A 27471-nucleotide genomic window follows, 5' to 3' on the forward strand; every position below is an offset into this window, starting at 1 on the left:
GGCCTGCCTGGGCTTGCACAGGGCACCAGAGTGGGGCCTCAATGGGCCAGGCAGGCCTGGGTAGGTGGGTGACCCAGCCCCACCCCTTCCAATCATTGCCATACAGATTGCGGGCCCCAGAGATGCCAGGCTGTCTGATTTTTCAAGAGAAGCTTGAAATCTGGATTCCGAATGAGATTCTAAGTCTAGTTGGCAGCTCACTAGAATTTCTGTGTTACCATTGTGTGGGCTAGCCTTGGTGACTGGAAGTTGAGTGCAGGGGGTGCGGGCATCGGTTGGGGTCCTGTATTTATATGGAAGCAGCAGCAAGGGATTGTGACCTTCCCTGGCCATGTGTCCCCAACAATGGCCAAGTGGCTGGAGAGGCCCTGGACCTGGGGGGTTCTTGGGTGGAGACCCCAGAGCTGCAGAAGTGGGGTTTGGGGGAGCAGGGCCAGTCTGTCACCACTTCTGTGCCTGGACCCAGCTGGCCAGCAGCTGCTCCCAGCCGAGCCCCTGAGGGTGAGTGAGGGTACATGGTCATCCTGGTAAAAATAGCAGGGTCACCTTGCAGCCTGAGGCTGCCACTGGCTCGCCTGTGGATAATCAGTCACTGCTGGATGCTGCTACCTCCCATGGCCATTACCTCCCCGCTTTGGGGCACAGCACAACACTGGCCTCTACCTGCTAGGGCAAAGGGCAGGGCCTGACCCACTAGCAGGTGACCCAGCTGCCTCCACCTTGACAGGGCCTGCATGCACACCAGGGGTTCATAGCTCCTTGGGTCAGTGATCAATCCCACTTGTGGCCCCCTCACACCACACTGTCCCCTCTGGTCACCGGCCCTTGTCTGTGACACCTGAGTGCATGTCATACTTTGTGGCCAGCATGACAGAGGCCCCAAGGGAGGAGGGGGCTTGCCTCGACTCACTGATGAACCCCATGGGAGCCTCCACCCCCACAGTCCACCAGGGCCCTGCCTGGGCCTCATGGCTCCCCGTCCAGGTGGACGCCAGTTCTAGGGGCCTGAGCTGTGCCTCCAACTCCTCTCCTATAGACTGGGACAGATCGTAAGAACCTGTCATAGTGCTGACTGTGTGCCTGTTCCAGGCGCCTGACTGTGTTAACTCAGTGGTCATCACATGCAGGTCGCTGAGGCCCCTGGCAAGGTCACCAGGCTGCTGGGCGCCTGCACAGCACCAGTGACAAGACCCCAAGGGCCAGCATGACTGGAAGGGAAGAGGCTGAGCCACGTGACACTGCACAGCAAGGGCCCAACAGCTGTAGAGTGTTAGTGCTGATTACAGGTGCCGGAGGGAGCAGGCCGGTGTGTGCTGGGCTGGGCTGCTTGTTACCTGGAAGCTTCTCTGCAGAAGATTGCATGAGGTTGGGGAGAGGATGTTTATGTGTGCCCAGGACGTGGGGCAGTGCAGGGTGGCGAGGAGGGGGCTTCTGCCCCAGCACCCACAGCTGTGCTCCTGTAGCTGGCCCCATCATGGGCTCAAGGAGAAGGGGTGAGAGCTGAGTGCAGGCGTGGATGAGCCAGGGGGCGCTGGGACTGAATGGGCCTCTGTCCCCCCAGGAAGCCTGAGAAGGGCATCCAGTACCTCATCGAGCGCGGCTTCGTGCCCGACACACCGGTGGGAGTGGCCCACTTCCTGCTGCAGCGCAAGGGCCTCAGCCGGCAGATGATCGGCGAGTTCCTCGGCAACCGGCAGAAGCAGTTCAACCGTGACGTGCTCGAGTGAGTTGGGGGACTGGCAGGGAGCAGGGATATGCCCCGTGACAGGCCCCTGCTCTGTGCAAGCATGGTGTCAGGCTTGCCTGCTTGCTGATACACACCCCCAGTACTCCCCACTTTTCTCCCTTGTTGACACACGCAGACACCCGCACAGCACATCCTCCCAGGCATCCACCCTCGGGCTCCGTGTCATACACACTGACCCCCCAATGTCCTGTGTGTACCCTCAATGTCCCCACGCCACCCCAGCACTGGGAGTTGGGTGTCTGTCATCCTTCCCCTGACCTCACTGCCATCTGTTGTGATATTCTTGGGGTGCTGGCTAAGAGAGACCCCAGTGCCTCCTGGTGGGCAGCCCCAAATAGAGCCCTGTCTTGCCTGCCCTAGCTGGAAGCTCTGGGGTGTGAGGCCACCCTTCTCCCCCAACGGGCACAGCACTCTCAACAACTTGGAACCCCACAGAAAGACGGTGCCTGGCTCCCTGGGTGTTGCTGGCAACTGTGAGAAGTCCTGCATGCCTGTGTTCCTCCTTGACACCACAGCCCTGGCGAAAGGGCTCGCGTGCCCCGAGCCCACGCTGTGTTCTGCCCCGTCCTCTCACTGGGCAGGTGTGGCGGGCACTGGCTCCCTTCACAGATGAAGACCCAGAGCCAGAGGGATGGGATGGCCCGGTGCAGGTGTCCTTCTGCCGGGTCTGTAGCTGAGGGTTTTCCTGACCTGTCAGCTACACCGAGATGTGGCCCTACAGGCTGGGAGAGATCAGAGCAGAGAGCTGGCCACAGCAACAGTGACGCTGCCTTCCAACTGTCCACCGCCTCCACGCCAGGTGAAGGAAAGAGCCGGTGGGGAGCGGACCCCAGGTCGGGGCAGCTCTGCAGCCTGTGGTCTCACGTGAGGGAAACGTGTCCTGCCGCCTCTGATGCTCACTTCCGGGAGTGGCCGGCGGCACCACTGCCTCTGCTTCACTAGTGAGGATGTGCAGGGTCGGAGGGGGAGGCCTGGCCTGGGTGCTCCCCTCCTTGAGTCGCATACACACTCATCCCGTTGCACATTCCCACACACGTGCACACACGGACACACATGGTCTATTCAGCCACACGCAGGAGAGGCTGTGAGCCAGAGGTGTGGGTGGTGGCTGGCGTGTGCCCGGCACCCAGCAGCATGGAGTCTGCACCTTCCTTGGCCAACACACCCTCCTGGCCTGCATTCTCCTGCCCAGTGTTTCTGTTCCAGCCTGGTCTGGAAAATCCTGCTGCATGCCAGTGTGTCCATGCCCCTCTCCCCTCTTTGAGGCTAGAAATGGTTCGGGGGGGAAACAGATTAACTCCTTACTGAGTGGGGCCCCAGCCAGCTAGAGCTGCAGACATTCCCGCACACCCTCCCTAAGCAGCTCCTGGTCCGCAGGAAATCCGAGCATTGTTCTCCTTACATCAGAAAATAGCAGTGACCTCAGGAAGTATCGAGCCCCTTCCCCCCGCCACCAGCCCCTGTCCTTCCACTCCAGCATGCTTACCCTGATGCTGGTCAGCAAATCGTCCCTGTCCTGTCCCCTCCCCACAAAAACTGCTACCCCAGGAGATGGCAAGCTCTGCGAGGAGGTTGGGGGCCTCACAGTTATGCCTGGACCCATTGCCCCAGCAGAGGGAGGACTCAGGGAATGGGCTGAGGCCCCAAGTCGGAGGCCTCTGCAGTCATACCAAAGTGGTCATGGCTTCATTACAAAGGGATCGGCCAGATACCTGCCACCTGGGTCCCTGGTGTAGCCCCCACATTCCCCCTTCAGGTCACAAGCAGGGACCAGCAGGCTGAGCTGAGGGTTGGCTGTGATTAGGATGGAACTAGCCCAGCTCTGTCCTCTGCTTGTTGGATGGGCAGGCAAGGGCAGAACAGATGCCCTTCTCAAAACACCCCAAAAAGCCCAGCCACCTCTCCCCCCACCCCAACTCTCGAGGGTGCTTGGAGCACAGTCCCCGGGTGCCCTGGGGCCTCACCTCACCCCTCACAGGTAGCCCATGCACCTTTCCTCCCTCACTGACACAGGAAGACCACAACCTCCCACTTACCGCATGCCCCATGCCAGTTCATCTCTACACCCAGGCTCTTATGAAAAGTAGCTGTAAGCCCTGGCCCCCTTTTAGAAAAGTACATGCAGAAACATAAGCACGAACCTTTCCCTGCAGCTCCGGGGGGCCATGGGCTCCCCATCAGCATCACTGGGCTGTAGTCTGAAATGTTTGCTGCCTGGAGGAGAGCAAGAGGCAATCTGTGCCCAGGGCCTCTGGGTGGCCACCAGCCCTTCCCTGCACTCCATTTGTGCCCCCACCCTGCTCCATGTGCTCACCTAGCAGGGAGGCTGCAGAGTCAGGGGTTGCTGACGCGGGCCTTTTGTCCCTGTTTCAGCTGCGTGGTGGACGAGATGGACTTCTCCGCCATGGAGCTGGATGAAGCACTCAGAAAGTTCCAGGCGCACATCCGGGTCCAGGGGGAGGCCCAGAAGGTGGAGCGGCTCATCGAGGCCTTCAGGTCAGGTCTGGGCCACAGCACATTCAGGTGGCTGATCTCACCAGGGGGAGGAGGCAGCAGCCCCTCCTGGGTGCAGGCACCGTGCTGGTTAGTGTAAGAGCCAGGGTTTCAAACAGGCTTTGTCTTCCTCCAAGTCTTGCTGGCCGTCATCCATCGTTCATTCATTTATGGGCCCATGTGTGTCATCCATCTGCTCATTCACTGGGGCCACGGGGCCAGATGCCTGGTTCTAACACCCCCCTGCACCTCTTATCTGCTGTGTGACCTGGTGCTGGTTACTTAACCTCTGTGCTCACTTCCTTGCCTGGAGAGTTGGGCTAACAAGAGCACCTATCCTGGAGAGGGCAGAAAGATTAACCAACTAAGCCCTATGCCTGGCATGACAGTGGGTGGCTGTTACTGTGCCATCTTTCTTCCCAAAACCAAGTCCCACTGGCTGTGCATCAGCCTTTGTGCTCCTTGCTGGATGTGGAGATACCCAGTTGGCTGGGCACAGCACTGGTGGTGGGGCCAAAGAGGAGCAAGGGCATAGGAGAAACCCCAGGCTCTGGGAGGAAAGTATTAGCCACTTCCTTCCAGGAGGGCTTCCTGGAGGAGGCAGCAACTAATGGAGAAGACAGAATGGGATCCCACGTCGTCTATGCTCTGATGGCTGCTGCCTCAGGTCTGATGCCCCTCCTGGCTCCCCCTGTCTATCGCTGCCTCTCTCCATTACCCCCTTCACCAGGTCACCAGTAAAGGGGGCCCCTTGGGAGTGGGGGGCAGGAGGTATAATCGAGGCAATAGGGACAGTAAGATAGGCAGGGTGCTGCCATAACAAAGATACCCCCTAGCTGTGGCTAAAACAGGACAAAAATTTATCTCTGAGCTGGTGTGGGGCCTGCCCTCCTGTCCTCTCAAGGTCCCAGGTAGCAAGTCCAGCGTCCACTGTTACATCCATGTTCCAGGCAGGGGGGAGCACAGAAGGTGCCTTTTAAGGTACAGCCTTGCAGGTGCCATATCCCATTGACCAGAACTAAGGTGGGTGGCTATGCCCAGCTCTAGGGAGGCTAGGGAATGCGGGCCTCCTGCTGAGCAGCCCTGTGCCACTCTGATACAGGGTGGGGGACATAAGGAGGGGTGAGTGGGTGGGCAGGGCCAACTCTGCTGAACAAGTGTGTCCCCATTTACCAGATGCAGAAACTGAGGCCCATAGTGCAATGTCTGTACTGGGGTGGCCACAGTGAGTGAGGGGCTACCTGACCCACTTTCTGCCCTGACTGTCCTCCTTCTCCCTGGCCTGCAGCCAGCGGTACTGCATCTGCAACCCCGGGGTGGTGCGGCAGTTCCGGAACCCAGACACCATCTTCATCCTGGCCTTTGCCATCATCCTGCTCAACACGGACATGTACAGCCCCAATGTCAAGCCCGAGCGCAAGATGAAGCTGGAGGACTTTGTCAAGAACCTCCGAGGTGAGCTTCCTGGGCCCCGAGCTCAGCCACACAGGCATCCCTCAAACACCCTCTGAGCCGGCGCCTGATAGGACGGGGGCAGGAGGCAGGTGTGACGGGTCACGCCGGGCTCCGGGACCCCCAGGGAGTGTTGGCCCTAAGGAGCACTAAGAGGCATGTACCTGGGTCTTGGGGGATGTGGGGAACCTCACTTGTCGGGGGAGGTGCTGTTTTCAGCTTGTTCTGAAAGGACACGCAGGGTTCTGGCAGGCCGAGTGGGGGAGTTGCTCACAGTCCTGCAGAGGCCTGAGAAAGCAGCTCAGCACAGAGTGGGCGGCCGGGCCAGACCTGGGAGACCCAGAGGGAGCAGGATGGAACCCAGAGTTTCCAAGTAGGAGAGCTGGGCAGAGGGACTGGCACTGCCCTGGCCCCCATCACTGCTAGGCCCCCTCCACACTCAGTGTTCCTCGCAAATTGACTTGCCTTGTTTTCGTGGTTTAACTTCAACACGTAGAACCTCACATTACTGTTAATGGAATACGGAGTAGTGTGTGCCCCCACAGGCATTATAGACATGGAAGCGGTAAAAAGAAAGCACTGGATCCCAGCAAGCCGGGCCCTGGGCCGAGGCAGCCCTCTCTTGCTGGGGCTCAGCCTGTGGCTCATCCCTGCTGTCCTCCCATGTTAGCCAACAGTGCAGCCCTGTGTGTCTAGGGTCCCTGGAGGAGGAAGACAGGCTGCATTCCTCTCCTCAGGAAACGCCAGCAGTAGCAGCCAAGGGCCCTATAGAAACGGTATCATCTTTTTCTGAAAGTGTGTGAATCAAGTTCAACTTTGTGATCTTGCTAAGCTATTTTCTATTCTCTTTATTTCTATGAGACTGCCATCCTGTTGTCTCCTCTTCTGGGGCAGGGTAACATGCTAGGTCCTCCCTGTGTGAACCTGCCTGGTACACCCCCTGGCAGCGGAACCCATAATCACAGGACAGCTAATGGAACCCCCAGAGAGCAGAGGCAGGACCACCCCCCACACCCCGCACTGAGCTTGGCTTCCCAGGCCCCAGGAGCACAATTGAAGATCCTAGGAAGACCATGGTGGGCTGGGGCGGGGTTCATTGCGTGCCTCTCTGCCAGGTCTGGGGGATCTTGCAGGCCCCGAGGAAGGTCAAGTCTTAGCTTTAGTTCCTAGGCATCTAAGGCGCCTCAGAACCTCATTAATGGTAAATCCCATCCCCAGGAGAGCGAATGAAGGCTATGGGTAGACATTTGATCAGAACTCCAGGGGCCCACCTGCTCACCATCACCCCCAGGCCTCTCAGGTACCGAGGCTCTCTCCTCTTGGAACAGACCCCGATTCTGAGGTGACCCCAAATGCGGCCAGCACTCTGTCAGTGCACTAAAAGGTGGCTGTGCACTGCATGGTATTGGCAACCCCAGGGTGGGTTGCCGAGCTCCTTGATTTGATGCTATGTTGTTTTCTTTTTTTATGCTTTTAGAACTCATTCACATAATCTGGGGCTCCCCTTTATGGGAAAGAAGAGGAGGAGCCAGAAGTGACTGACTCAGGAGAGAAGGCTCAGGGAAGGACAGGGCTTTGGAAGTTTGCACCCACCTGGCTGTCCCTGCAGTCTGGGGGGCGGAGTGGCAATATCCTCCTACTTCCCAGTCCCAGGGGAGCAAGCGGCTGGCTCTGCCTCCCAAGTCTGGAGCTGTTCCCAGCAGGTCGCCTCTTTCCAAGCCAAGAACTCAGTGGTATTCTGTCCCATCGTCTTTGTGCTTCAGAAGGGGTAACCAAGGCTCGGAGTGAGAAGGCAGCTTGCCCAAGGTCACACAGCTAGTGAATGTCAGCGGTCAGCAAGACCCTCGTCTCCCAAAGCCAGGCTGTTTCTCTGTGCTGAACACACATCCAGCTTCTTATTTTTAGATGAAACCCACCCCCTGCACATGCACCCTGGCTGCACGTACTCTGAAATCACTCATTCCAGTTTGCCCCATGGGTCCAGCAGCAGGAGCGGCTCCGGGTGTGAGGTGAGAAGGAGAGAATAGTTCACCAGCGTGAAAGGCAGACAAGCAGAGCACCTTTTACTGATACTTGTTTCACATTTTTTTAAATTTATTTCTTGTGTGGGTATTATATTCACACAGTTAAAAAGCCACAGAGAAGTAGTGTGACCAAACCATTACACTCCTTGTTATCTACCCAAATGGCCTGAAACTTTACGTCCACACAAAACCTGCACACAGATATTTAGAGCTTGATTCATCATTCCCAAAACCTGGAAGCAACCAGGATGTCCTTGGTGGCTGAATGGCTCCACAGACTGAGGTATAGCCAGACGATGGGATATTAGTCAACTCTGAAAAGAAATGAGCTATGAAGCCGTGAAAAGACGTGGAGGGACCTTAAATGCCTGTCACTAAGTGCAGAAGCCAGTCTGAGAATTAGACATACACTGTTGATTCCAATTACATTCTGGAAAAGAAAAAATTGCAGAGACAAAAAAACCCCAAAAAACAAATAACAACCAAACAATGATCAGCAGTCATCAGGGGTAAGACCAAAGGAAGGGGTGAATAGGGGGATCCCCCTGAGATGTTAGGGGGTGAGGGGGGGCAACACCCTATGTGATGCTGTGGTGCATGGCTGTCATTATACTCTGTCCAAACCCCACGAGTGTATGGCAGTGAGAGCCACTCCTGGTGCAACTGAGGCCTGGGTGATGAGACACGTCAGCCTAGGTGCAGTGCCCTCCATTGGGGGTCCCTTTGAGAAGGCAGATGGGAAATGTCTGTGTTTTCCCCTCAGTTTTGCTATGAACACAAACTGTACCCTGAGAACTGAAGTTTTGCTTTGGTCTAAAAACCAGAAAGTTGAGCAGGTCCATGGCAGAGCCCTCTCTCTCGGCAGGTCACCAGTGTTCAGTCCCTGGTTCAGTCCGGTCTGCTCCAGTAGGCACAAACACGCATGCTCCGTTGTACCCTCTTCTGTTTCACACCCTGTTTTCTTCTTTGAGTAAATATGAGGGTGGTGGCCGCATGGGTTTGCTGCGGCTTCCTCTTGTCCCCGGTGGCTGTGCGATGCCTGGCTAGCCCGTTCCCTGGCCACAAGTAGATGGAGTCGTTCCAGTTCTCTGCTATTTGGAAATAATATTGCACCGAATGACCTGGCTTGTGTAGTTTCCCCACGGGATCAGTTTCCCAAAGGCGATCGATGCACCAGAGGGCATCTCCAGGACAGGCAGTGCCAGTTGCCCACAGCAGGGTTGACTACCATCCCACTGGAGGGCAGTGGGCCACCTTTTCCCCACTGTTCTCTGACAGAGTACATCACCAGGTCACTGGACTCCTGCCAGCCTGCAGGAGAAGGATGGATGTGGGCTTGCGGTTGTGTCCTGAGCAGGGTTGGGTCTCGGGCTGGGTAGTATAGTGAGAGGGGTGTGTGCTTATTGCCAGAGTCACCAGTTCCAGCCCCAGGCCTGCTCTGCCCACGTGACCCACCTTGGGTGCTGGGTGCCTGGAGCTGCGCCATGCTCCTCACGAGGCCGTGTTGCTGCCACGCTCTTGGTGGCCCACTTCACAGAGGAAGACCCCTAGCTCAAAGGAACTGAGTCCCTTGACTAGAAAGGGGCAAAGCAAAAACTTGGACACAGACTCGTCAGAGCCTGAACTCACAACCCCAGTTGCGTGGCCTTCTTCCTGGACCCAAAGCTTGGCTCTCCCATTTGTAAAATGGGGACAGCTGTGTCCTCCCCTGGGGCCGTGATCTATGAGGATGGAATGTTATAAAGCCCTCTGAGCACAAGTGGTGCTGCCCGTCCCAGTGACAGTCCTGGGGCCATGTGGCTCAGGTCCTGGTGTGTACAGGGTCTGGGCAGTTATAGTTGACTGGCAGTGCTCAGTAGCCCCGGAGGGAAGGCCTGCAGGTCTCCTGGAACTGATGAGAGGGACCATCACTCTGATCTGGTGTAGACACCAATGAGTCGGGGCAGGGAGGGGATGCTACATGGAACCACAGCTGCCAGGTCCCGGCCCAACCCAACGCCCAGCCTTGTCCCCTGCCCAGGTGTGGATGATGGCGAGGACATCCCCCGGGAGATGCTGATTGGAATCTACGAGCGAATCCGCAAGCGGGAGCTGAAGACCAATGAGGACCACGTATCCCAAGTGCAGAAGGTGGAAAAGCTCATCGTGGGGAAGAAGCCGGTATGAAGGGGCCCTCCTCTGCAGGGGAGGCTAGAGGGAGTCAGGTGCAGCCACCACCCCTTGCCCTGCCAATGGCCCCAGTGGCTGAGGCTTCTGCCAGTGGTCCTGAGGCCATTTGGTACCGTGGACTCTAGGGTGAATTATTTCAGGATTTTGGGTTTCTTTTTTTTTTTTTTTTTTTAAGATTTATTTATTTATTTATACAAGCACGGGGTACAGTCAGAAGTGCAGGAGGGTGAGAGGATTCACCAGAGCCAGAGTGGGGAACAGAACAGGCAGACTGACGAAATACACTGCTGAGGGGAGCAGCAGGTGAGACAGGAGAGGTCTGTTGCGCCGTGTGGGACCCTTGCCAGTGGCCAGGGATCAAACCGGCACTGCAGAAGCTGTGGGCAGCTTCGCAGCCCAGCGCTCAACTGCTGTGCCACCAGGGGAGGCCCTTGAGTTTCTTTTTTAAAGTGACTCCTAATGTTGGGCCTCCCCGGTGGCGCAGCGGTTGAGCGCTGGGTTGTGAAGCTGCCCGCAGCCTCTGCAGCGCCGGTTCGATCCCGGCTGCTCCCCGGCCACCGGAGGAGGGTCCCACGTGGCGTGCAGACCTCTCCTGCCGCCCGCTGCTCCCCTCAGCAGTGTACTTCGGTCCTTCTGCCTGCTCTGCTCCCCTCTCTGGCTCTGGTGAATTCTCTCACCCTCCCGCGCTTCTGACTGTACCCAGTGCATGTAAAAACAAAACAAACAAATAAAATAAATAAATAAAACATGCCTCTATAAAAAAAAATATTAAAGTGACTCCTAATGTTGGGGAATAACCACCATTTGCTCTGGGTTATGTTTGCAGAGAACCTGTGGCTCTTGAGAAACCAGTAGCCAGTGCAGTGGTTCCTGGGTGACCGGGGAGTCCTCTCAAGTCCCCTTGGAATCCAGCCCAGCTGCATTGCCCTGGGGTGGGAGGGGCACTGCCCCTCTGCCACAGTGTCACCGTTAGCCCTCAAGCCCAGGTGCACCTTTTGGAACATTAATGTCTTCTTTTGCTTGTTTCCTGTTCCCCATGCAGATTGGATCCCTGCATCACGGGCTTGGCTGTGTGAGTATCCCTCCCTTTGCTTCACATTCCGAGTGGTGTCCTGCCCGGGTTGGTGACTGCACCTCCCTCACCGTCTCCACCACCACCACCCAAGCACATTTGCAAGCCTTGGAATACAAATGTGCATGCACAAACACGCTAGCCTGGCGGGCACAGTGTATACACCCCATCCCTGGGGAGTCCAACTGCAGGCCTCTCAGTCAGCCCCCGCCTCCAGCTTTCCTGGATGCTCCTGCATGACCTGCCCTCGCCCACCTCCCCAACCTCATGTCGCACCACCCTCCCACCTTGGCACTGTGATTTTATTATTTTCTTTATTTTTATTTTTTGAAGATTTATTTATTTATGCATACAAGAACTGGGGTGCAGGACAGAGGTGCAGGGGGTGAGAGGATTCACCAGAGACAGAGTGGGGAGCAGAACAGGCAGACTGACTGAAAAACACTGCTGAGGGGAGCAGCGGGCGAGGCAAGAGAAGTCTCCTGCACTGTGTGGGTAGCTCCCTGGCTGGGATTGAACTCATGCTGCCATGGCTGTGGATAGCTTCATAGTGCTGAGACTTAACCCTTTGCACCACCAGGGAGACTCTGACTTTAAGCAGCTCTCCCCTCTCAGCACGCCAAGCCATCCACGCCTTTCCCTCCCTGCCTGCAGTGGCACTTAACCCAGACATGTCCCGGCTCTTCACTGACTCCCCTGCCTTGTGAGTGAGTCTGGGTACTCCCAGAGCCATGCCTGGTTCTCCCTGCTGGTCCTCCAGCCTCTGGGCTTTGTGCCATGAGGGCTGTTGGCAGGACTGGGGCTTGTGTGACTGCACAGCAGGACTCTACAAGGCAGGTGTGCAGAGTGGAGGCCAGAGCATGACGCTGCTAGCTCAGGACTTAGACAGGGGCTTGCAGGCATCCGAACTGCTGAAATTTTTGAGAGGGCGGGAAAACTGGGGCCAGCATCAGCTCCTGACTCCACAGCTCCCAGTTGTGTCTACAGCAAGTTTGTCAGCCTTCTGTTCCAGTTTCCCCACCTCGTAGAGACTCTGGGAAAATGTTTGCAAGGACTGAGAAGCATGTGTATCTGGCACACATTTTGTGGGAACACAGAACCTGTCCCTCCTCTGCCCGGGGTGCCTCTTTAAGCAAGGAGCTCCCTGCCTGCGTGGGAAGTACATCTCACCAGAATTAGGGGTCCTTCCAGAGGCTCCTGGGGAGACAGCAAGGAAATTTGCACTGCAAACACCTGATCTGCACGGTTTTCCAGAGAAAGGGCCAGCACAGCACGCAGGCCGATCTCTGGGCATCTGGGCTGAAGGAGGGGCAGTAGCTGACAGCTCTTCCTCCCGCACAGGTGCTCTCGCTGCCCCACCGGCGGCTGGTCTGTTACTGCCGGCTCTTCGAGGTTCCAGACCCAAATAAGCCCCAGAAACTCGGACTGCACCAGCGAGAGATCTTCCTGTTTAATGACCTCCTGGTGGTACGTGGTTCCCGGGTGTGCTGACTGGGGGCCTGGTGCAGGGCGGCCTGGAGCTGCAGCCCTGTTCCTTCTGCTGTGTGTTGGGTAAAGGTGATGGACGGGATTGGGAGATAGCCCTGGCTCTTTGGTTATGATACCAGAGAGCAGCTTGGGGCTTCAACTCCCACAGTTCCTAGAGGCTCAAACTGTATCTTCCACGTTTCCTTTCCACTTACCATGTCTCTCAGCTGTGCAGGCTCCCTTCTCAGGCAGCCGGTGTCCACGAAGGCGAAGTTGGCCTTGGCAACGCCAGGTTAATCCTGTCCCCACTCTTGCCTGTGCCTGAGCCTCTTAGGGCATGAGGGGTAGGGATGGTGCTAAGCCGAGGTCATAGCCAACCTCCAGAACTAATCAACTAAAACTGGCAAAGAGGGGTCCCCCAAAGGGAAATTGAGGAGCTCTTGCCTGAAAATAGGTAGAACAGATGTGAGCTCATGATGTCTGGCAGAGGACAGGGCACCTGTGCTTTGATGTCCTGTCCGCCCTCCGTGCCATGGGCTTTCTTGCTGGAGGCCTCTTCCCTGCCTGGACCATGCCCTGGTCTCTGTACGTAAGGCGGCAATGGGAACGGCTGTCTCTCTGAGTGAGCCTGGAATCCAGATGTGCGGGCAGAAGTCCTTTAAAAGCCTCTGACCTCAAGCAGGTCACTTCAGATCTGAGTCTCACTTTCCTCCCCTGTAAAGTTAATCTCTCAGAGTTACAGTGGTCAGATGGGTTCCTGGACATTGGAGACTTACTCCCAGCCTTTTGGGGGCCTGAGCCCTGTGATGTGCCTGTCACTTCTCTGCTGCATTGAAGGTCATTGTTGCCTGCCAGGATGGCATCGTAGGTCAGCTAGGAAGGACATGATTTCCGGGGACCTCCAGACCTCTGGGCTGCAGACCGGGTTCCCCGCAGGAGAGCACCTTAGACCCGCTCAGAACCCTGAGCTCTCAGAACTGCTTCGGGGCCATGCACAACACGACTCGGCCTGTCTCTGGCATCCCCCAGGTCACCAAGATCTTCCAGAAGAAGAAGAACTCGGTGACGTACAGTTTCCGACAGTCCTTCTCCCTGTACGGCATGCAGGTCCTGCTCTTCGAGAACCAGTGTAAGTTTGTCCTCGGGGCCTGCCTTTGGCCTCTCTGGACTGCACTCCCTTTGTCCTAAAATGGGATGATGGCAGGGACTACATCATAGAATTAGATGAGTCCTTACACAGAAAGTGCTGGAAGAGCTCCTGGCACAGGGGAGGTGCTGGGTCAGGATGGATTTTTAGATGCTATTGCCAGGCCTCTTTTGGGGGTGAGTGGGGCTCAGGGACATGGAGGTGTTGGAGAGAAGCTGACTCCTCCTTGCTCATCTCACTTACCACACCCATCTCTTTTCCTTTGTCCCCTCCCTGTTGGAGGCCTCTGAGATGGGGTACAGGGTGGGGGTACCACTGCCCTGTACTCTCTGGAGTAGGCCAAGGGGAGGCTGCAGAATGGAGTGTCACAGGGCCCCAGCACGGTGTTCATGCCTCCTCTCTGGCAGGTCGCTGTCTGCTCATGATCAGCCTCAAATCTGCGGTGGGAAAGTGCCAGGGATATGTGGCCTGGCCAGCCACACACACAGGGCCCGAGGGCTGGACTGGGGGCTCTTTACCCCTTCTCTGTCGTAACTGGCACTGGCACCTCCCTTGCCCCTCTTTTCTCCATGCCCGCAAGGATGACCCCAGCCATCTCCCCACCTCTGGCACCCCTTGCCAGAGGCCTGCCTTGACTTCGTTCTGCCAGGAGGCCCCAGGGAAGTAGGTGTCCCCTGCACAGGCCCCGTCAGCAGGTCCCCTATGGGAGGGGTGGCGGGCGGCTGGCTCTCCCAGCAGTGCACCAGGACTGCATCCGCCATGGGTTCCAGGGCTCAGCCCTCAGGCTGGGACACCAGGTGCTGACAGGAGTCCCTGACGTTCTCACCGCGCTTGCCTTCATCAGGGCTCTCATCCTGGGTGCCTGTTGGTTAGGCACATCTCGCTTACGTTATGTCTGGTTTGCACAGTTTCTTTTTCTTTTTTAATTTTTTTAAATATTTATTTATTTATGCATATAAGAGGTGGGGTACAGGCCAGAGATGCGGTGGGTGAGAAGATTCACCAGAAAGAGTGGGGAACAAAACAGGCAGATTGACCAAAGTACACTGCTGAGGGGAGCAGCGGGTGAGTCAGGAGAGGTCTGCTACGCCTGGTTTGCACATTTTCAAACATTTATTGAGCTGATACTTAAATCTTTATATTAAAATTTAGATAATTTTGGCTTCTCCTGAAAAACAAGATTTGACATCACCAATTTCCTCTTGACAATTGCTAGCTGCACACCCTCCCCAATGCTCCCCTCCCCCATGCTCTGCGCTGCTCCCCCTCATCAGTTGCTAAGTCTCACCTCTTCCCACATTTTGGAAGCTCACTCCAGTCTCCAGATGTTTGAGTTCCCAACCCTGACCTCATCTGAGTAAAGGTGCTAGAGCTCAGTGGGTAACTTCCACTGAGGAGGTCTGTGCTGTTTTAGGACACCAAGCCCCAAGAACTTGAAGGTGGCTCCAGGCAGGTCTGAGCACAGAGACACTGTACTCAGCATAGAGTGCATTGGGTTCTGGGTGCTCACAGTGTACTCCAAGAGAGCTGAGGGTCTGGAGGACATTCATGAGAGAACAGAGCTGGGGCTGGTCTCAGAACTGACCAGGTGACTGGATGTTGCCCTGGCCAGCATTGGAGCAGCCTGGACCCAGGTCAGAGGGAGACACAGTCTAGCAGTCCTGATGTCTAGGGGGAAGGCCTCTCCTCCGCGCCAGACACATCTGCAGAGAGCCTGGCCTCAGCGTGCCTCATGCCCACCTGAGCTCAGAGAGATTGGTATTTTCCTGACCAGGAGAGAGGTGACCCACAGGCCTCCCCTCTTCCTTTGCAGACTACCCCAACGGCATCCGGCTCACATCAGCCATCCCTGGAGCTGACATCAAAGTGTTAATAAACTTCAATGCCCCCAACCCTCAAGATCGGAAGAAGTTCACAGATGACCTGCGGGAGTCCATCGCGGAGGTGCAGGAGATGGAGAAGCACAGGATAGAGTGTAAGTCGCATCTGGGGCAGTGACTCCTGCAGGGACAATGTCCTGGCAGGGACAAAGTTTCCAAGCCACAGAAAGCACCACGGAGAGAGGAGGGGAAGGCAGAGGCCTAGAGAGCTTCAGTGCCCCAGACCCAGCCTGCCCTTGAGGCCACATAGTACTTTCTGGAGCCGAGCCCTTTACACTTCAACATGGTTGCTTATTGACCTTCCACATCAGAGGCGAGTGGTGATGGGGTCACACCCAAGGCCAGCCCCTGGGTTCTTTAGAGCCGACTCTAATCCCAGCCCCTCGTGGCTCCAAACCACACTCCCTGGAGGTGCAGGAATATGCAAGTGCCCTGGCCCCTCTGATGTCCCTTTGGGTTCCTTTCAGCTCCCTTTTGTTGCCATCTCACCTTCTCTTTCTCAAGGCAACCCTTGCCCTTATTTCTCCCCACTCCAGAAAGATGGCAGCTTGGTACAGTGCCAACCCCAGACAGAGGGCCCCCATGCTCTGCGTTGCCCTCCTAGAGGGTCCCGGCCCCTCGGGGATGCACTCTTTTCACGGGCCCTCGCCTCTCTCTTTCAGCGGAACTGGAGAAGCAGAAAGGTGTCGTGAGGCCCAGCACATCCCAGTGCTCCAGCCTCAGGAAGGACCCAGGCAACGGGACCCTGAGCCGGGCCTGCCTGGACGATAGCTATGCCAGCAGCGAGGGCCTCAAGCGCAGCGCCCTCAGCAGCTCCCTGCGGGACCTCTCTGAAGCGGGTAAGGGCCAGGCCTAGGACCACCTTCCTAGCCCGATGCATGCAGGACTCAGACCAGGCACGGAGGCGGTTGGGGCATGCGATGCGCGCGGGGATGTGACCGTGGTGGTGGCTGGTGGCAGCCCAGCTCCGATGCTCTGGTGGGTTTCCATGAGCGACCCCAAACCACAGCAGCATTTGATCAGATAGAGGGTACCCCCAAAAGGCAAGCGAAAACATCACCATATTGTCCAAGGCAGAACAGCCAGAGGTTACCCCTTTTCTGTCTTTCTGCTTCTAGGGGTTTTGTTGATTCTCTTATTTTCTGGAAATTGCTCTTGTGCAGAGCCAGCCAGGCCCCGCTGACAGATGTGCCCGTGTGCTCTGCTGCCGCGTCCCTGTGTTTTATGCTGATGAATGAAATTGAGTGAAGCCCTTTAAACTGTCTGGGGACCCCTCTTCTGCTGTCCCTGGTCTCGCTTTCCCCCAGAGGGTCTCCTTTCCTGGGAAAGCTGTGCAGCTCTGTTCAGCCCAGAGGCAGCGGCCACCTCAGCCATGGCTGGCCCTGGGCTGCCCAGGGGTAAAGCTGGCCAAACTGTGATTTTTGTTGTTTGTTTCTGTGTGTGTTTGATTTGCTGCCAGCCTCTTAACCCCCAAGCAAGCAGCACCCCTTAAGCCTCCTAGATTTCCCCAAGGGAGAGGGTGGGGGTATACTGTGAGCCTCAGGAAGTAGGGAACTTCTGCCCATAGCCCCTGCCCAGCCCAGCCCTCCTTGTTGGGCAGGTGAAGGAGGGTGTGGGCACAGACCCAGAGTGCCTGCGAGTGCTGTTCCAGCCTGCTTTGCCTGCTGGCATGTTCAGAGGAGCTACGGAGTGAGGGCAGGCACCTTGGCAGCCCGTAGCCCCTTGGAGTTATGCCTAGCTGGTGCGCTTCTCCTGGCAGGAGGCACAGGGGCAGCAGTGGAGCAGAGGCTGTGAGGGGCAGTCGCTGGCATGTGACCTTAGGCTCCACCTGCCCTGAATCCCCACGTGTCCCAGCCCCAGGACCCTGAGTAGCCCCCCTGGTTTGGTGGGGAAGACCCTGTCAGGTCTAGATCAGCACCTCCCCTCCTAGGCACCCTGCCCCAGGTCTTACCATGTGGCCAGCTGCGGGCGGAGGTCCTAAGAGAGCCTCCTCATGACCATCCCACACCTGCCCTGACAGCAGCTCCGCCTCACGATGGCTTACTTACTCATCTCCCAGAAATTTTTTTTCTTTTCCCTTTTTTTTTTTTTTTTTTTTTTTGAGTTGGACTTTTTTCCTTCGGTTTTGTTCGTCATTATTTTTTCCATAGTGAAAATCAGAAATCCATTGCCAGCATGAGGATTAACCCAGGGTTTCTCAACTCCGGCACTATGGACATGCCGTGCTGAATGATTCCTTGCTGTGAGACGTCCTGTGCATTGTGGGGTGTTCAGCAGCATCCTTGCCCTATGCCCACTCAATGCCATTAACATCTCCCCCAGTCACGACGCTCAGTAACATCTCCAAAAACTTCGAGGTGGCCTCTAGGAGACAAGATCGCCCCTGGTTGCAAACTCACACCTGGTTGAGAACCACTGGTTTTCCCGTGGCTTATTAACTCAGCTAAATATAACTGGGCAGCCCTGCAGGCTGGGGCCCCAAGGCCTCTGTTTGAGTTTGTGCAGTGAAGCAGGCCCTGCCCTCTCTGTTATCTGATGAAGCCCCTGGAGCTTCATAGGGTCCTGTCCAGCCCCCCTTCCAGCAGAACAAAGGTTCTTAACATGGCCTGGCCAGCCACCCCCACTCCAGGTCCCAGTGATCAGGCCTTAACTGTTCACCCTCTGCCAGGGCTGAGGGGCCAAGCAGCGCCCCAGGCCCATAACCATGTGAGAGATAGGTTCCAAGGCCTGGCTGCTTTCCACTGACTGTTGCTGTTGCCATTGTCATTCGAGAACTCTGGGCTGAGCAGGACTCTAGGGATGGAGACCTCTCAGGTCCTATACCATAATTAAAAGACATCCCAGGAAAGGAAATTTGGAGGGCAAGATGAGGTAGGTGTTTGAGCCTTGGCAGCCAGGAACGGGCTACCCAAGACCTCCAAGACAGGCCAATGTTGACAGCCTTCCCAGAGGTGCTGGACTTGCAGCTGGAGACATGGAATCCTGTGCCCTGGGCTAGGTCAGGAGTGAAGCTGTCCAGAGACTCCCTCTTGCCCAACCCTGTGCCCTCACCGGTGAATTTGTTGAGAAGAGACTAGGCCTCTGGGCCCTCTCCCCTCAGGAAAGCAAACACAGCAGTTGTCATAGCTGCGTCCCGAGCAGCTGCCTGGACCTGTGCACCTTCAGGGATGCAGCCTCAGCCTGGCGTGAACCATGGGGACCTGACAGGCCGTCAAGGTTCGATAGCTTAGGAGGAAGCCCAGCAGCAAATGCCTCTGGGAGCATCTGAACATTCCAAGAGGTGGAGGAAGGGAAGGAAGAGGCCTGGGTGCCCACCCCAACTCCCCACTGAGCCTCAAGTCCTTGCCGGCTATCTCCATTGGTCTTCAGCCAAGGGTCCCATGCACATTTCAGTGACCCCGGAGCCCTCCCAGCCTGAAATCAAGCAGGACTACAGACACAGGGGTGACTGGGCCTTAGCTCCTGCCCCAAATCAGTCAAGTTATGGTCGACCCTGTTCGCCCACAGTCCTCCTGCCCCTCCCAGTCAAGCTGCCTGACGCCAGTCCCCATGAGAAGACATCTCCTGGGAGCCACCGGATCTGTCTGCAGACCCAGAGTAGAGCTGAGGCCCAGGAGTAGAGCTGAGATCTGCTGTGTCCTGGACCAGGGCTGTCCTGTTGGAGAGAGTAGCGTCTCCTGGCAGCTGATGTCTAAAGCCATACCGGTTGCCCCATGACAAGCGCTCTGCACGTGAACTAGCCCTGGACTGGCTTGCTGGGGGCATGTCCACACTCCAGATGGCTGTGTCACTCTCCACCCCACCCCAGGCAGAGCTCAGCCAAGGGTTTCGCAGCACACTGATTTCAGAGTCACACCAGCAAGGTCCTCTGCCTGCTGTCCACTAGCTCTGGGCCCTGGCCACGCCACATCTTTGGTCTCTGTTTCCCCACCTGCACAGTGGGGGATAGTACTTCCCCCCAAGGATAGCTGTGAGAGCCAATCTTCCAGCAGGGCCTGGCACAGGTGTACCTGCCCAACCCCTAGCATTGCTGAGGATCCCAAGGTGAGCCCACACCCTGTGCTGAGGCTGAGAAGCAGGACACAGCCAAGAAGAGCCGTCGGAGCCCTTCCAGATGTGGTTCCTGATCCCAGTCGTGGCTAGCAGGGTCTGCTCTGGCTCCAGAAATGCTGCTGGCTGGGGTGGGGCTCACCTGAGTCTCTTGCAGGAGCCAGAGAGTGCAAGTAAAAGGAGAGATGGATGCATGGGCATGGCCCCTTTTGCTTCAGCACCACTGGTAAACTGCACGTGAGCACACACCAGACTGAGTCTGCCGTGAACAGAGTGCAAGAGCTCCCCTCGGGACACTCACCCCTGCTGCTGATATGAGTAACTGAAAAGATGAATTCTGAGAAACTCAGTGCCACTCAGAGATCCAGAAGACAGTGAAGGTCTCCTAAGGCTGAGCCCACGCTGGGCAGTGGGAGGAAATGGAGGACCGTGCACCCTCTCCCCTGGGACACCATCTGGTGGCAGCCCCAGCTCCAGGCCTGGCCCAAGTTCCCTGGGAGAAGCAGCCCAACTGGAAGGCGTCACTGGGCATGGTAGGGCCACCATCTCTCTTCTGGCCCTGGTTTTCAGTCTCTCAGGAATCCCCCAGGCCATTGAGGGTCCAGAGCTGATTAAAAAGCTCCACGGATCCCTGAGTGCTGACGTCTTGGCATGGGGTCTGTGTCCCAAGTGTTTGCTCTGGGCCCCCCAGAACAGAAGGGGGTCATGCCCATTTCCCAGCTGCAGACACTGAGGTTGAGAGGGAAAGGAGTATTAGTGGGTCACCTCCCAGCAAAGCCTCTTGCTCAAAGGCTGGATTCCAATTCTGCTTCATATGCCTGGGCCACTGAGTTGGCCCAGAGGAGGAAGGGAAGGTCAGCCGCGCTTCCCTCAGCCAGGAGTAAGGGACAGGCCCCCATGGATCTCCCTAGTAGTTGGCACATGGGAGAAGACACTGTCCTGAGTGGACTCTGAGGCCCTCCCATGTGCTGGTCAAATGAGGCCTTCTGTAGACTCCAGGCTCCAGCTGGAACTCAGGTTTGGAGGTTGACAGCAAAGAAAGAGGACCAAACAGTCCCTGAGCCTCCCATGGTATCACCAGGACCAAGGCTCTGTCCCCGGCATACTCAGGAGCCACCAGTGACACCTGAACAACCCACCAACCCTTCCCACCATCCAGTGCTGGGCCAGGGTATGGGTCATAGGGAGGCAGACTCTTCTACCTCCTAGGAGCCTGGACCTGGCCTGGCAGTTCAGACATGGACAGGATGACTTGGGGCTGAGGCCTGCCCACTAGGAATCAGGCCATCACCCACCGCCAGAGCCCCCATCCCCACTCCCATGGCCTGCACAGAGGGATGCCCGTCTTGCATGGTCATGGGCCTGGACTCATGGAAGCCTACTGGGAGTGCCATGCCCCGGCTCACCCCCTGTTCCCACCCATGTGCCTGGGAGAGGACCGGAAACTGGAACCCTAAACTTGGCACCAGCACTCCCACTGACCGGCCTCGAGAGTCCTGCAGAACTCCAGAGAGCAGTACCCAGAGAGACTATGAGGCCAGGCTGGCCCTGGGTACCCAGAACCAAGGGGAACCCTCAGCTTTCCTCTGACAGAGTCACCACACCTGAGTGCCTACGGGGTGCCACCCACTGGGGATTTAGAATGACGCTGGCCCAGAGCACGCATGCCCGAGGGAATGCTTGTGGCACCCGGGGAAGGGAGGGCCCACAGAGGGGACATCCTCGCGACTCCCGGCCTGGCTGGGGCACTGCACAAACCAAACACTTGGCCCAGAGGCTCTGGCACATTGAGCTGCTGCTGGATTTCAGGACACCAAGTTACGTTTCCCCCTCCCCATCCATCCTACCCCACTGAGAGAGGGGCAGCTCCACATGTATGTATGTATGTGGATGTGCATACGTATATGAAATCCACCGAGGTCAGGGTGTGCAGGGCCACGTTTTGTCTGTTTGTAGCCATGGAAGAAGCTGCCCTCACCCCGTCCCATCAGCCCTTGGGGCGCCTGCCCCCCTGTGCCCCCGCCTCAGCCCACCCAGAGGCCCTCTCCCCGCAGACTGCCGCTCCAGGAGAAGGGGTATAAAATTGGGGCTGGTCAAAAAGTTTTTTTTTTTTTACTTTTGAATAACCCTATTGTTTCTGGAACTCATTACTGCCCTGCTGCCGGCTTCCCCACCGAGTCCCCTCCTCCGACCCCCACGCCTGGGCCTGCGGCAGGTGGACCCAGTACCTGAGCCTGGTGGCGGCGGCGGCACAGTGCCAGGCAGGCAGCGCCCGGCCTCGTGTCCGTGTCTAACCTCTGGTATTGCATGTTCTGGGCAGGGAAGCGAGGGCGTCGCAGCAGTGCGGGATCGCTAGAGAGCAATGTGGAAGTAAGTAGGAAGCGCCTATGTCCAGCTGGCTGTCCTGTGTTGCCCCATCCTTGGTTTATACCTGTTGTCCTTTATTTTTTTGCTCTTCCTTCCTCCCCCGTTGCACAGAGGCGCGGACGTGTGTCCTGTCCCCCGCCTGCCTCAGACCCAGTGCATGCCGGCTTCCCTCGCCTAGAGTCGCCCGTGCCTCTCACTGCTTGTTTGGGCCGGAACGGTGGGGGGTGGTTCTGGATTTTGTGTTTTAGTTCCCGCTTAACCCCCCCCCCCCCCGTCCCCGGTGGTCCCGAGCATGGTTAACATCCCCGGCTTCCCGGCACTCCCCGCCACCCCCACGCCCAGGGCCCTGGGTGGGGGGCACCGGCCAACGGGCACCCGTGCACCCTCGCCCTTGCTGTCGGGTGTTCTGCCGATCTCTTGACTTCCATGCTCCGCCATCCCCATCGCTGCCTCCTGGAGTGTCGATTGCTGTGTGTCTGCATCAGGGCACCACGGAATCGCTTAGCTAGCGCGGGGGAGGAGGAGAGCTGTGAGGAAGAACAATCAGTGTGGATTTCATGAGATTTCATTCATCCTCCGCCCATCTCTATGACTGTTCACATCTTGACCTCAGCTTGCTGATCTTTTTCCGTTTCCTTCTTTTTCCTTGTTTGGTTTGCAGTAGGTAGCCGCAGTGAAACGCCCAGGCAGGCTTCCAGCCCCGCCCCCCAGGACAAGGCTCCTGGGCCCCGTCTGACCCTCTCACCACCTGCCCAGCAGCCCTGGGACCCACACAGGCCGAGCAATGCTCTCGGACCCACTGAGGAGAGATTAGGGTGCAGTCTCAGCAGCAGCGGGGCTCCTTTCGATGCACACCAGCCCGCCCCATGCCATTCAGCACATGCCGCTCACAGACACCCCCAAACAAGCTCTGGTCCAAAAGCTTGGGCAGCTGCTGCACAAGGTGTGAGTCAGGAGAGCTCAGGAGCAAGAGGTGCTGCAGAGCCAGAGAAGGGCTCCCCTCCCCACCTGTCACCCCTCGGCCCCAGCTGCCCTGCCACTTAGCATGCTGAGGGGTGGGGCCTGAGTCAGCCTCACCTGCCCCGTCCTCTGCTACCAGCGAGTTGATCTAAGGCTTAGCAGTCAGTTGGGTGAACTTTTTACATTTTTTTTTTAATCATTCTGGCGTAAGTGCTTTAAGGTCTTTTAATTTTGATTTCTATGAATTTCCTTTTTAGGGGTCCATCATTAGCAGTCCTCACATGCGCCGGAGAGCTACATCAACACGAGAGTGTCCATCTCGCCCACACCAGACTATGCCTAACTCATCCTCCCTCCTGGGCTCCTTATTTGGGAGTAAGAGAGGGAAGCCCCCTCCCCAGGCCCACCCGCCCTCAGCCCCTCCGCAGCCGCCCCCCCACCCGCCGGGCCTGCCCCACCCGCAGCATGCCTCCGCCGGCCACCACCAGGGGCCCACAGAGGGCCCGTCGCCGGCCCAGATGCATGGGCACCACACCCAGTACTGCCACCTGCAGCAGAACCCACCCCCATACCACCACCACCACCACTACCACCCGCCCCAGCACATCCAGCACGCACACCAGTACCACCATGGCCCCCACGGGGGGCACCCTCCCTACGGGGCCCACGCCCACAGCCACGCGCCGCTGCCCTCGGCCCACGTCGGCCACTCTGGCCACCTGGGCCACGCAGCGCACCACCACGGGCAGCCCCCCGCCCCGCCGCCCCCCACCAGCAGCAAGGCCAAACCTAGTGGCATCAGCACAATTGTGTAGACAGCCTGGGCAGGGGTCCCAGGTTCCTCGGAAACGACCGCACACACAGAGGCCGGCGGGGCCGCCAGCCTCAGACCAGACCCAGGGCACCTGTTTCTATCGCTCCCCTCTGCTTCCCAAGGCCTGGATGGAGCCCCCTGGCCCCCCCGGGCCCACGATACAGGGAACAAGGCTCCCAATTTAAGTTAGTGTTGGCGCCCTGGGCTCATCCTCCCCACCCGAGGGGTGGGCCTCGGCCACCACCAGCCTTGACACGGTGCCACCGGCCGCGTAGATGTTGACCTGCCCCCGCCCCACGCAGCCCTCAGCTCTCCGCTCCCTGACTGTACACGCATATGAAAACCCAGCCTAGGAAAAGAAGAAGCGAGACACACAACACCAGAGACAAAACAAAACAAAACCCAAAACTTGCTGCATTATTGCTCTTTTATTGACAATGGGCAAAAAATTAGTAGACCTGATTATGGTTGATGAAAATACGTAAGTAAACTTTATATAATATAAATATATAAATATATAAATATATATATATACTGTATAGGTAGTATTTGTGTGTGAAAGGGAAACGTTTCTGCCCACAGAACTAGCAATATAGGCATTACAAGGAGCTCCACTTACCTGCTAGGAAGACAGTACCTTAGATGAATGTGTGAGAGAATAGACCAAAAACTTAAATGCTAGGAACATGTTCAGATACTTTCATATTTTCATAAAAAGAAGAGAAGAGTCTAGGACTGGCTGAAGTCTTTACGCTAAAGCATTACTACTGTGCCAAGTAACATAGCATCTGTTTAAAAGTCCAATATTGCTTTGTATAGATCCTTATTTTATTAACAGAATACTATCCTAAGTAATCAGTATTATAACTGCTCTCTTATTTCAGGTAAGCATATAGATACAATGCAGTTAACTCTACAGTAGCAACTCGGGACGCCAGTGGAGAACTGGTCGTCTTGGAGCACTGGTTACACAGATTCTTAGACACTTTAATGGCTGCGATAACTGTGAATCTCCATGATCATATTTCTTTTTTATGCATCTGATTTAATGCACACTCATCCCGAGCCCTCCACGAGGGCCCCGACACGCAGAGGTATCCATCTCCAACATGACAGCGACCAGCTCTCATCCTCGTCTCCCTGCACCATAATGTCCTCATCCAGTCTCCAGCCTCAGCAGGCAGGATCCCCGAGTGGTCTTCCTGCGGGGCCCACTCGTCCCCCAAGGTTGAGTCTAGCGTTTAGAAGCCCAGGCGGTGTGTGTGTTTCCCGTTTTTGTTTTCTGAGTGGTAGCTGTGATCATCGTGATTCCATGTAGCCATGTGCTAGCACAACCCGTGTCATCCCGCGGCCCCCGGCCCGGTGCGAGTGCCGGCCCTCTCCAGCGACGCCCCCGCTGCCTTCTCATGGTCCGGTTAGCTGCCAGGGCATCACATGACTCAGCTGTGCTCTTGTCGCTTCCGTGTTGTGGTGACACCCTCCGCTCCCCCGGGGCCAGGCGCCGCACGCGTGGGGGTCTGCGCCCGAGTCACCCACGGGCCCTGCTTTGTAGTTTCAGCCTTTCGAGCCACTGCAGCCGCCAGTGCTCTGCTCCTAAGCCGTGGGACCCGAGGACTGCCCCCTGGCACCTGCCCAGGCCGAGGGCCCTTTCAGAAAGGGCGAAGCTAGCGCAGGACTGCGGGCCTGGGGGCGCGCTCTGCGGACAGCGTGGCGAGCGGGCCGGACGGCAGGAGGACAGAGGGGAGCCCACCCTGGCGGGCCGGCCGCGTCACCCGTTTCCCCTCCCCACCGCCCCCATGTCTTGTCATTGAGGTCACCATACCAGCAAATCTGCAAACTGAGCACTTTGTTAATCTCCACAGAGGGCAAGTCCAGCGATCTAGGGTTTAGCCTTTCAAAGCACGCGTGACTGGCGCCCGCCCGCCTCCCTCTGCCCAGCGGTGCCCTCCTCCCTCGGGCTCTGCTCGGGAAGAGGAAGAAAAAGCGCGGGCGTGGAGGTTTGGCCCGGCTGGGCTGGCAGGAGGCTCCCCAGGGCCATGGACGTCGAGACCCCCCGGGTTTCCCTTCGGAGTCAGGCATTCTCTGTCTTGAGTTTAAAGGATGTTGTTGTGACCAGGAAGAGTCGAGTTGCATGTCACCCGGCGTCAGACGTGTGAGGCCACACTCTGTGTTGTATATTCGCAAAATATATCAGTGTTACTGTTGACAAATAGTTGAAGTAAAGTGATAACATATTAAATATGTCGGCTTTTCTTCAGCCTCTGTACCAATGGTAGGGTCTAACTGTAAACTCTAGGTTGTTCCAGAAAAGATACAGGCTCTCTCGTACAAGACGGCCCTCTCCAGGGGACCTCCCTGTGAAAAAAAAAAACAAAGAGAAGGAAAAAGACACTCGCCGGGGGAGGGGCCTCCTTCTCCGTGGCTGTCCCCCACAGCCCGTCTAGAACTCACGTCCAGAACTGTCACGGTGTGTCCTGCCGCTCTCAGGGTGCACAGGTCTGGACCTAGTGAGAGCCGGCTTCTCGAACAAATTCAGTCCCTCCCGAGTCTCCCACTTCGTGCAGCGCACAGGATGCAGGTCAGGGGTCCCATCGCGCTGTGCCTACACAAACCTGTCACAGGAAGTGTTTCCAAAAGCACATTGAGCGAGGCGATCGGAGTCACATTGCCCAACTCTTGTCTGGGAAGCAAAGGCTTCCTTTAATCCGTGTCCCCCGCACTGCTTTCAGGGACCAGTGTTTCTGTCGCTCCCAACCTGCCTCACAGCCGGGGACCCGGCCTCCACACCCCTGGGGTGGGAGCAGGAGGCTGAGCATCCCCAGACGCCTGTGTCACCCTTGCTGTTGTCAGGACACACTTGGGACACTCTCAAGTCGCACAAATTACTCCAATTACACAGCAGTTTCTGACAGGAGCAGGAGACCCTTAGAGAAGGCAGCTGATGGCATCACAGAATCTTTTCTGGGACAACAAGGAAAAAACATGTATTTGTATTTTTTTTTAAGTTTACGAATGAATTGTACAACAATGTAAAAATAAAGTTCATCCCAGTATGATGTGCACATCTTGCTTAAAAATGTCTCCAGTGGAGAGTGGTTCTCGCATCACGCACTGCATGCAGCAGAAGCCGCTTGTTCTCCCTTTCAAACGAGCTGAAAAGACAGCAGATATTTAAACAATGACCTTAAGTGTTGACTCAGCGTTCCATATGAAGCTGTATCTCCACACGCAAGCATGCATCTTCCAGTTTTCGTTGTAAAATATCATCACCTCCCTGCCTGAGAAACCAGTAATTTTTAGTATTTTAAACAACAACCACAAGCATCAGGAAACAGGTTGCAAAGTGAATCGGCGTGGCGTGGGGGTGGCAGGGAGGGACAAGCAGGAGGGGCTGAGTCACCGCGCCTCGAGTGCGCAGTAGGGCCACTGTCCTGTCTGCGGTTGTGCCAAGGTCACATGCAGTCCCCTCTCCTCTCAGGAGCTGTCCTTCACCTCCAAGTTGTTTTATCAAATGATTAGCATCAGGTCGTGAACGCAGACTGTTCAAAGACTTCAAGGGACACCTCACTCCCAAGAAGCCGGGCACCCACTGTGTAACTTTGGGGAGGATAGGAGTGCTTTTGTTTGAATATGCATTCTGTTTGTGAGTAGTAACAGACTCTTGATGTAAAACCATAGCTGTGATCATGTGGAGAAATCAAATAAATCCTTTAAAACTCTTGGACTCTTACTTTTTCTGGAAAGTCCAGATGGTTCCTTGTCGGCCAGAGGCAGAGACCTCCAGCTGCAAGCCCGCCGGCTCCTGAGCATGGGTCCTGCGGCCACGGGT

General features: G+C 56.7%; 1 protein-coding gene across 11 annotated transcripts in view; it reads left to right on the plus strand.

Annotated features, from left to right (window-relative positions):
• Positions 1-27458, plus strand: part of IQSEC1 (IQ motif and Sec7 domain ArfGEF 1) — a 197209-nt gene extending 169751 nt beyond the window's left edge. For 9 of the 11 annotated variants that reach the window (XM_037523813.2, XM_054700601.1, XM_054700682.1 and 6 more), the window contains 11 exons: positions 1562-1723; positions 4121-4243; positions 5529-5695; positions 9737-9876; positions 10928-10957; positions 12299-12424; positions 13454-13553; positions 15385-15546; positions 16114-16290; positions 21822-21871; positions 23086-24037. In XM_037523813.2, coding sequence (XP_037379710.1) covers positions 1562-1723; positions 4121-4243; positions 5529-5695; positions 9737-9876; positions 10928-10957; positions 12299-12424; positions 13454-13553; positions 15385-15546; positions 16114-16290; positions 21822-21871; positions 23086-23643 — 1795 coding nt within the window. In that variant the 3' untranslated portion in view covers positions 23644-24037. Of the gene's footprint in view, positions 1-1561; positions 1724-4120; positions 4244-5528; positions 5696-9736; positions 9877-10927; positions 10958-12298; positions 12425-13453; positions 13554-15384; positions 15547-16113; positions 16291-21821; positions 21872-23085; positions 24038-25194 lie in introns of those variants that run through there. The other 2 variants (XM_037523803.2, XM_037523822.2) reach the window with 2 other exon arrangements.
• Positions 27459-27471: the final 13 nt, after the last annotated feature.

The sequence above is a fragment of the Talpa occidentalis genome, unplaced genomic scaffold (assembly GCF_014898055.3).
Source record: "Talpa occidentalis isolate TD23 unplaced genomic scaffold, MPIMG_talOcc4v2.1 talOcc4.10, whole genome shotgun sequence".
NCBI classification, from domain to species: Eukaryota; Metazoa; Chordata; class Mammalia; order Eulipotyphla; family Talpidae; genus Talpa; species Talpa occidentalis.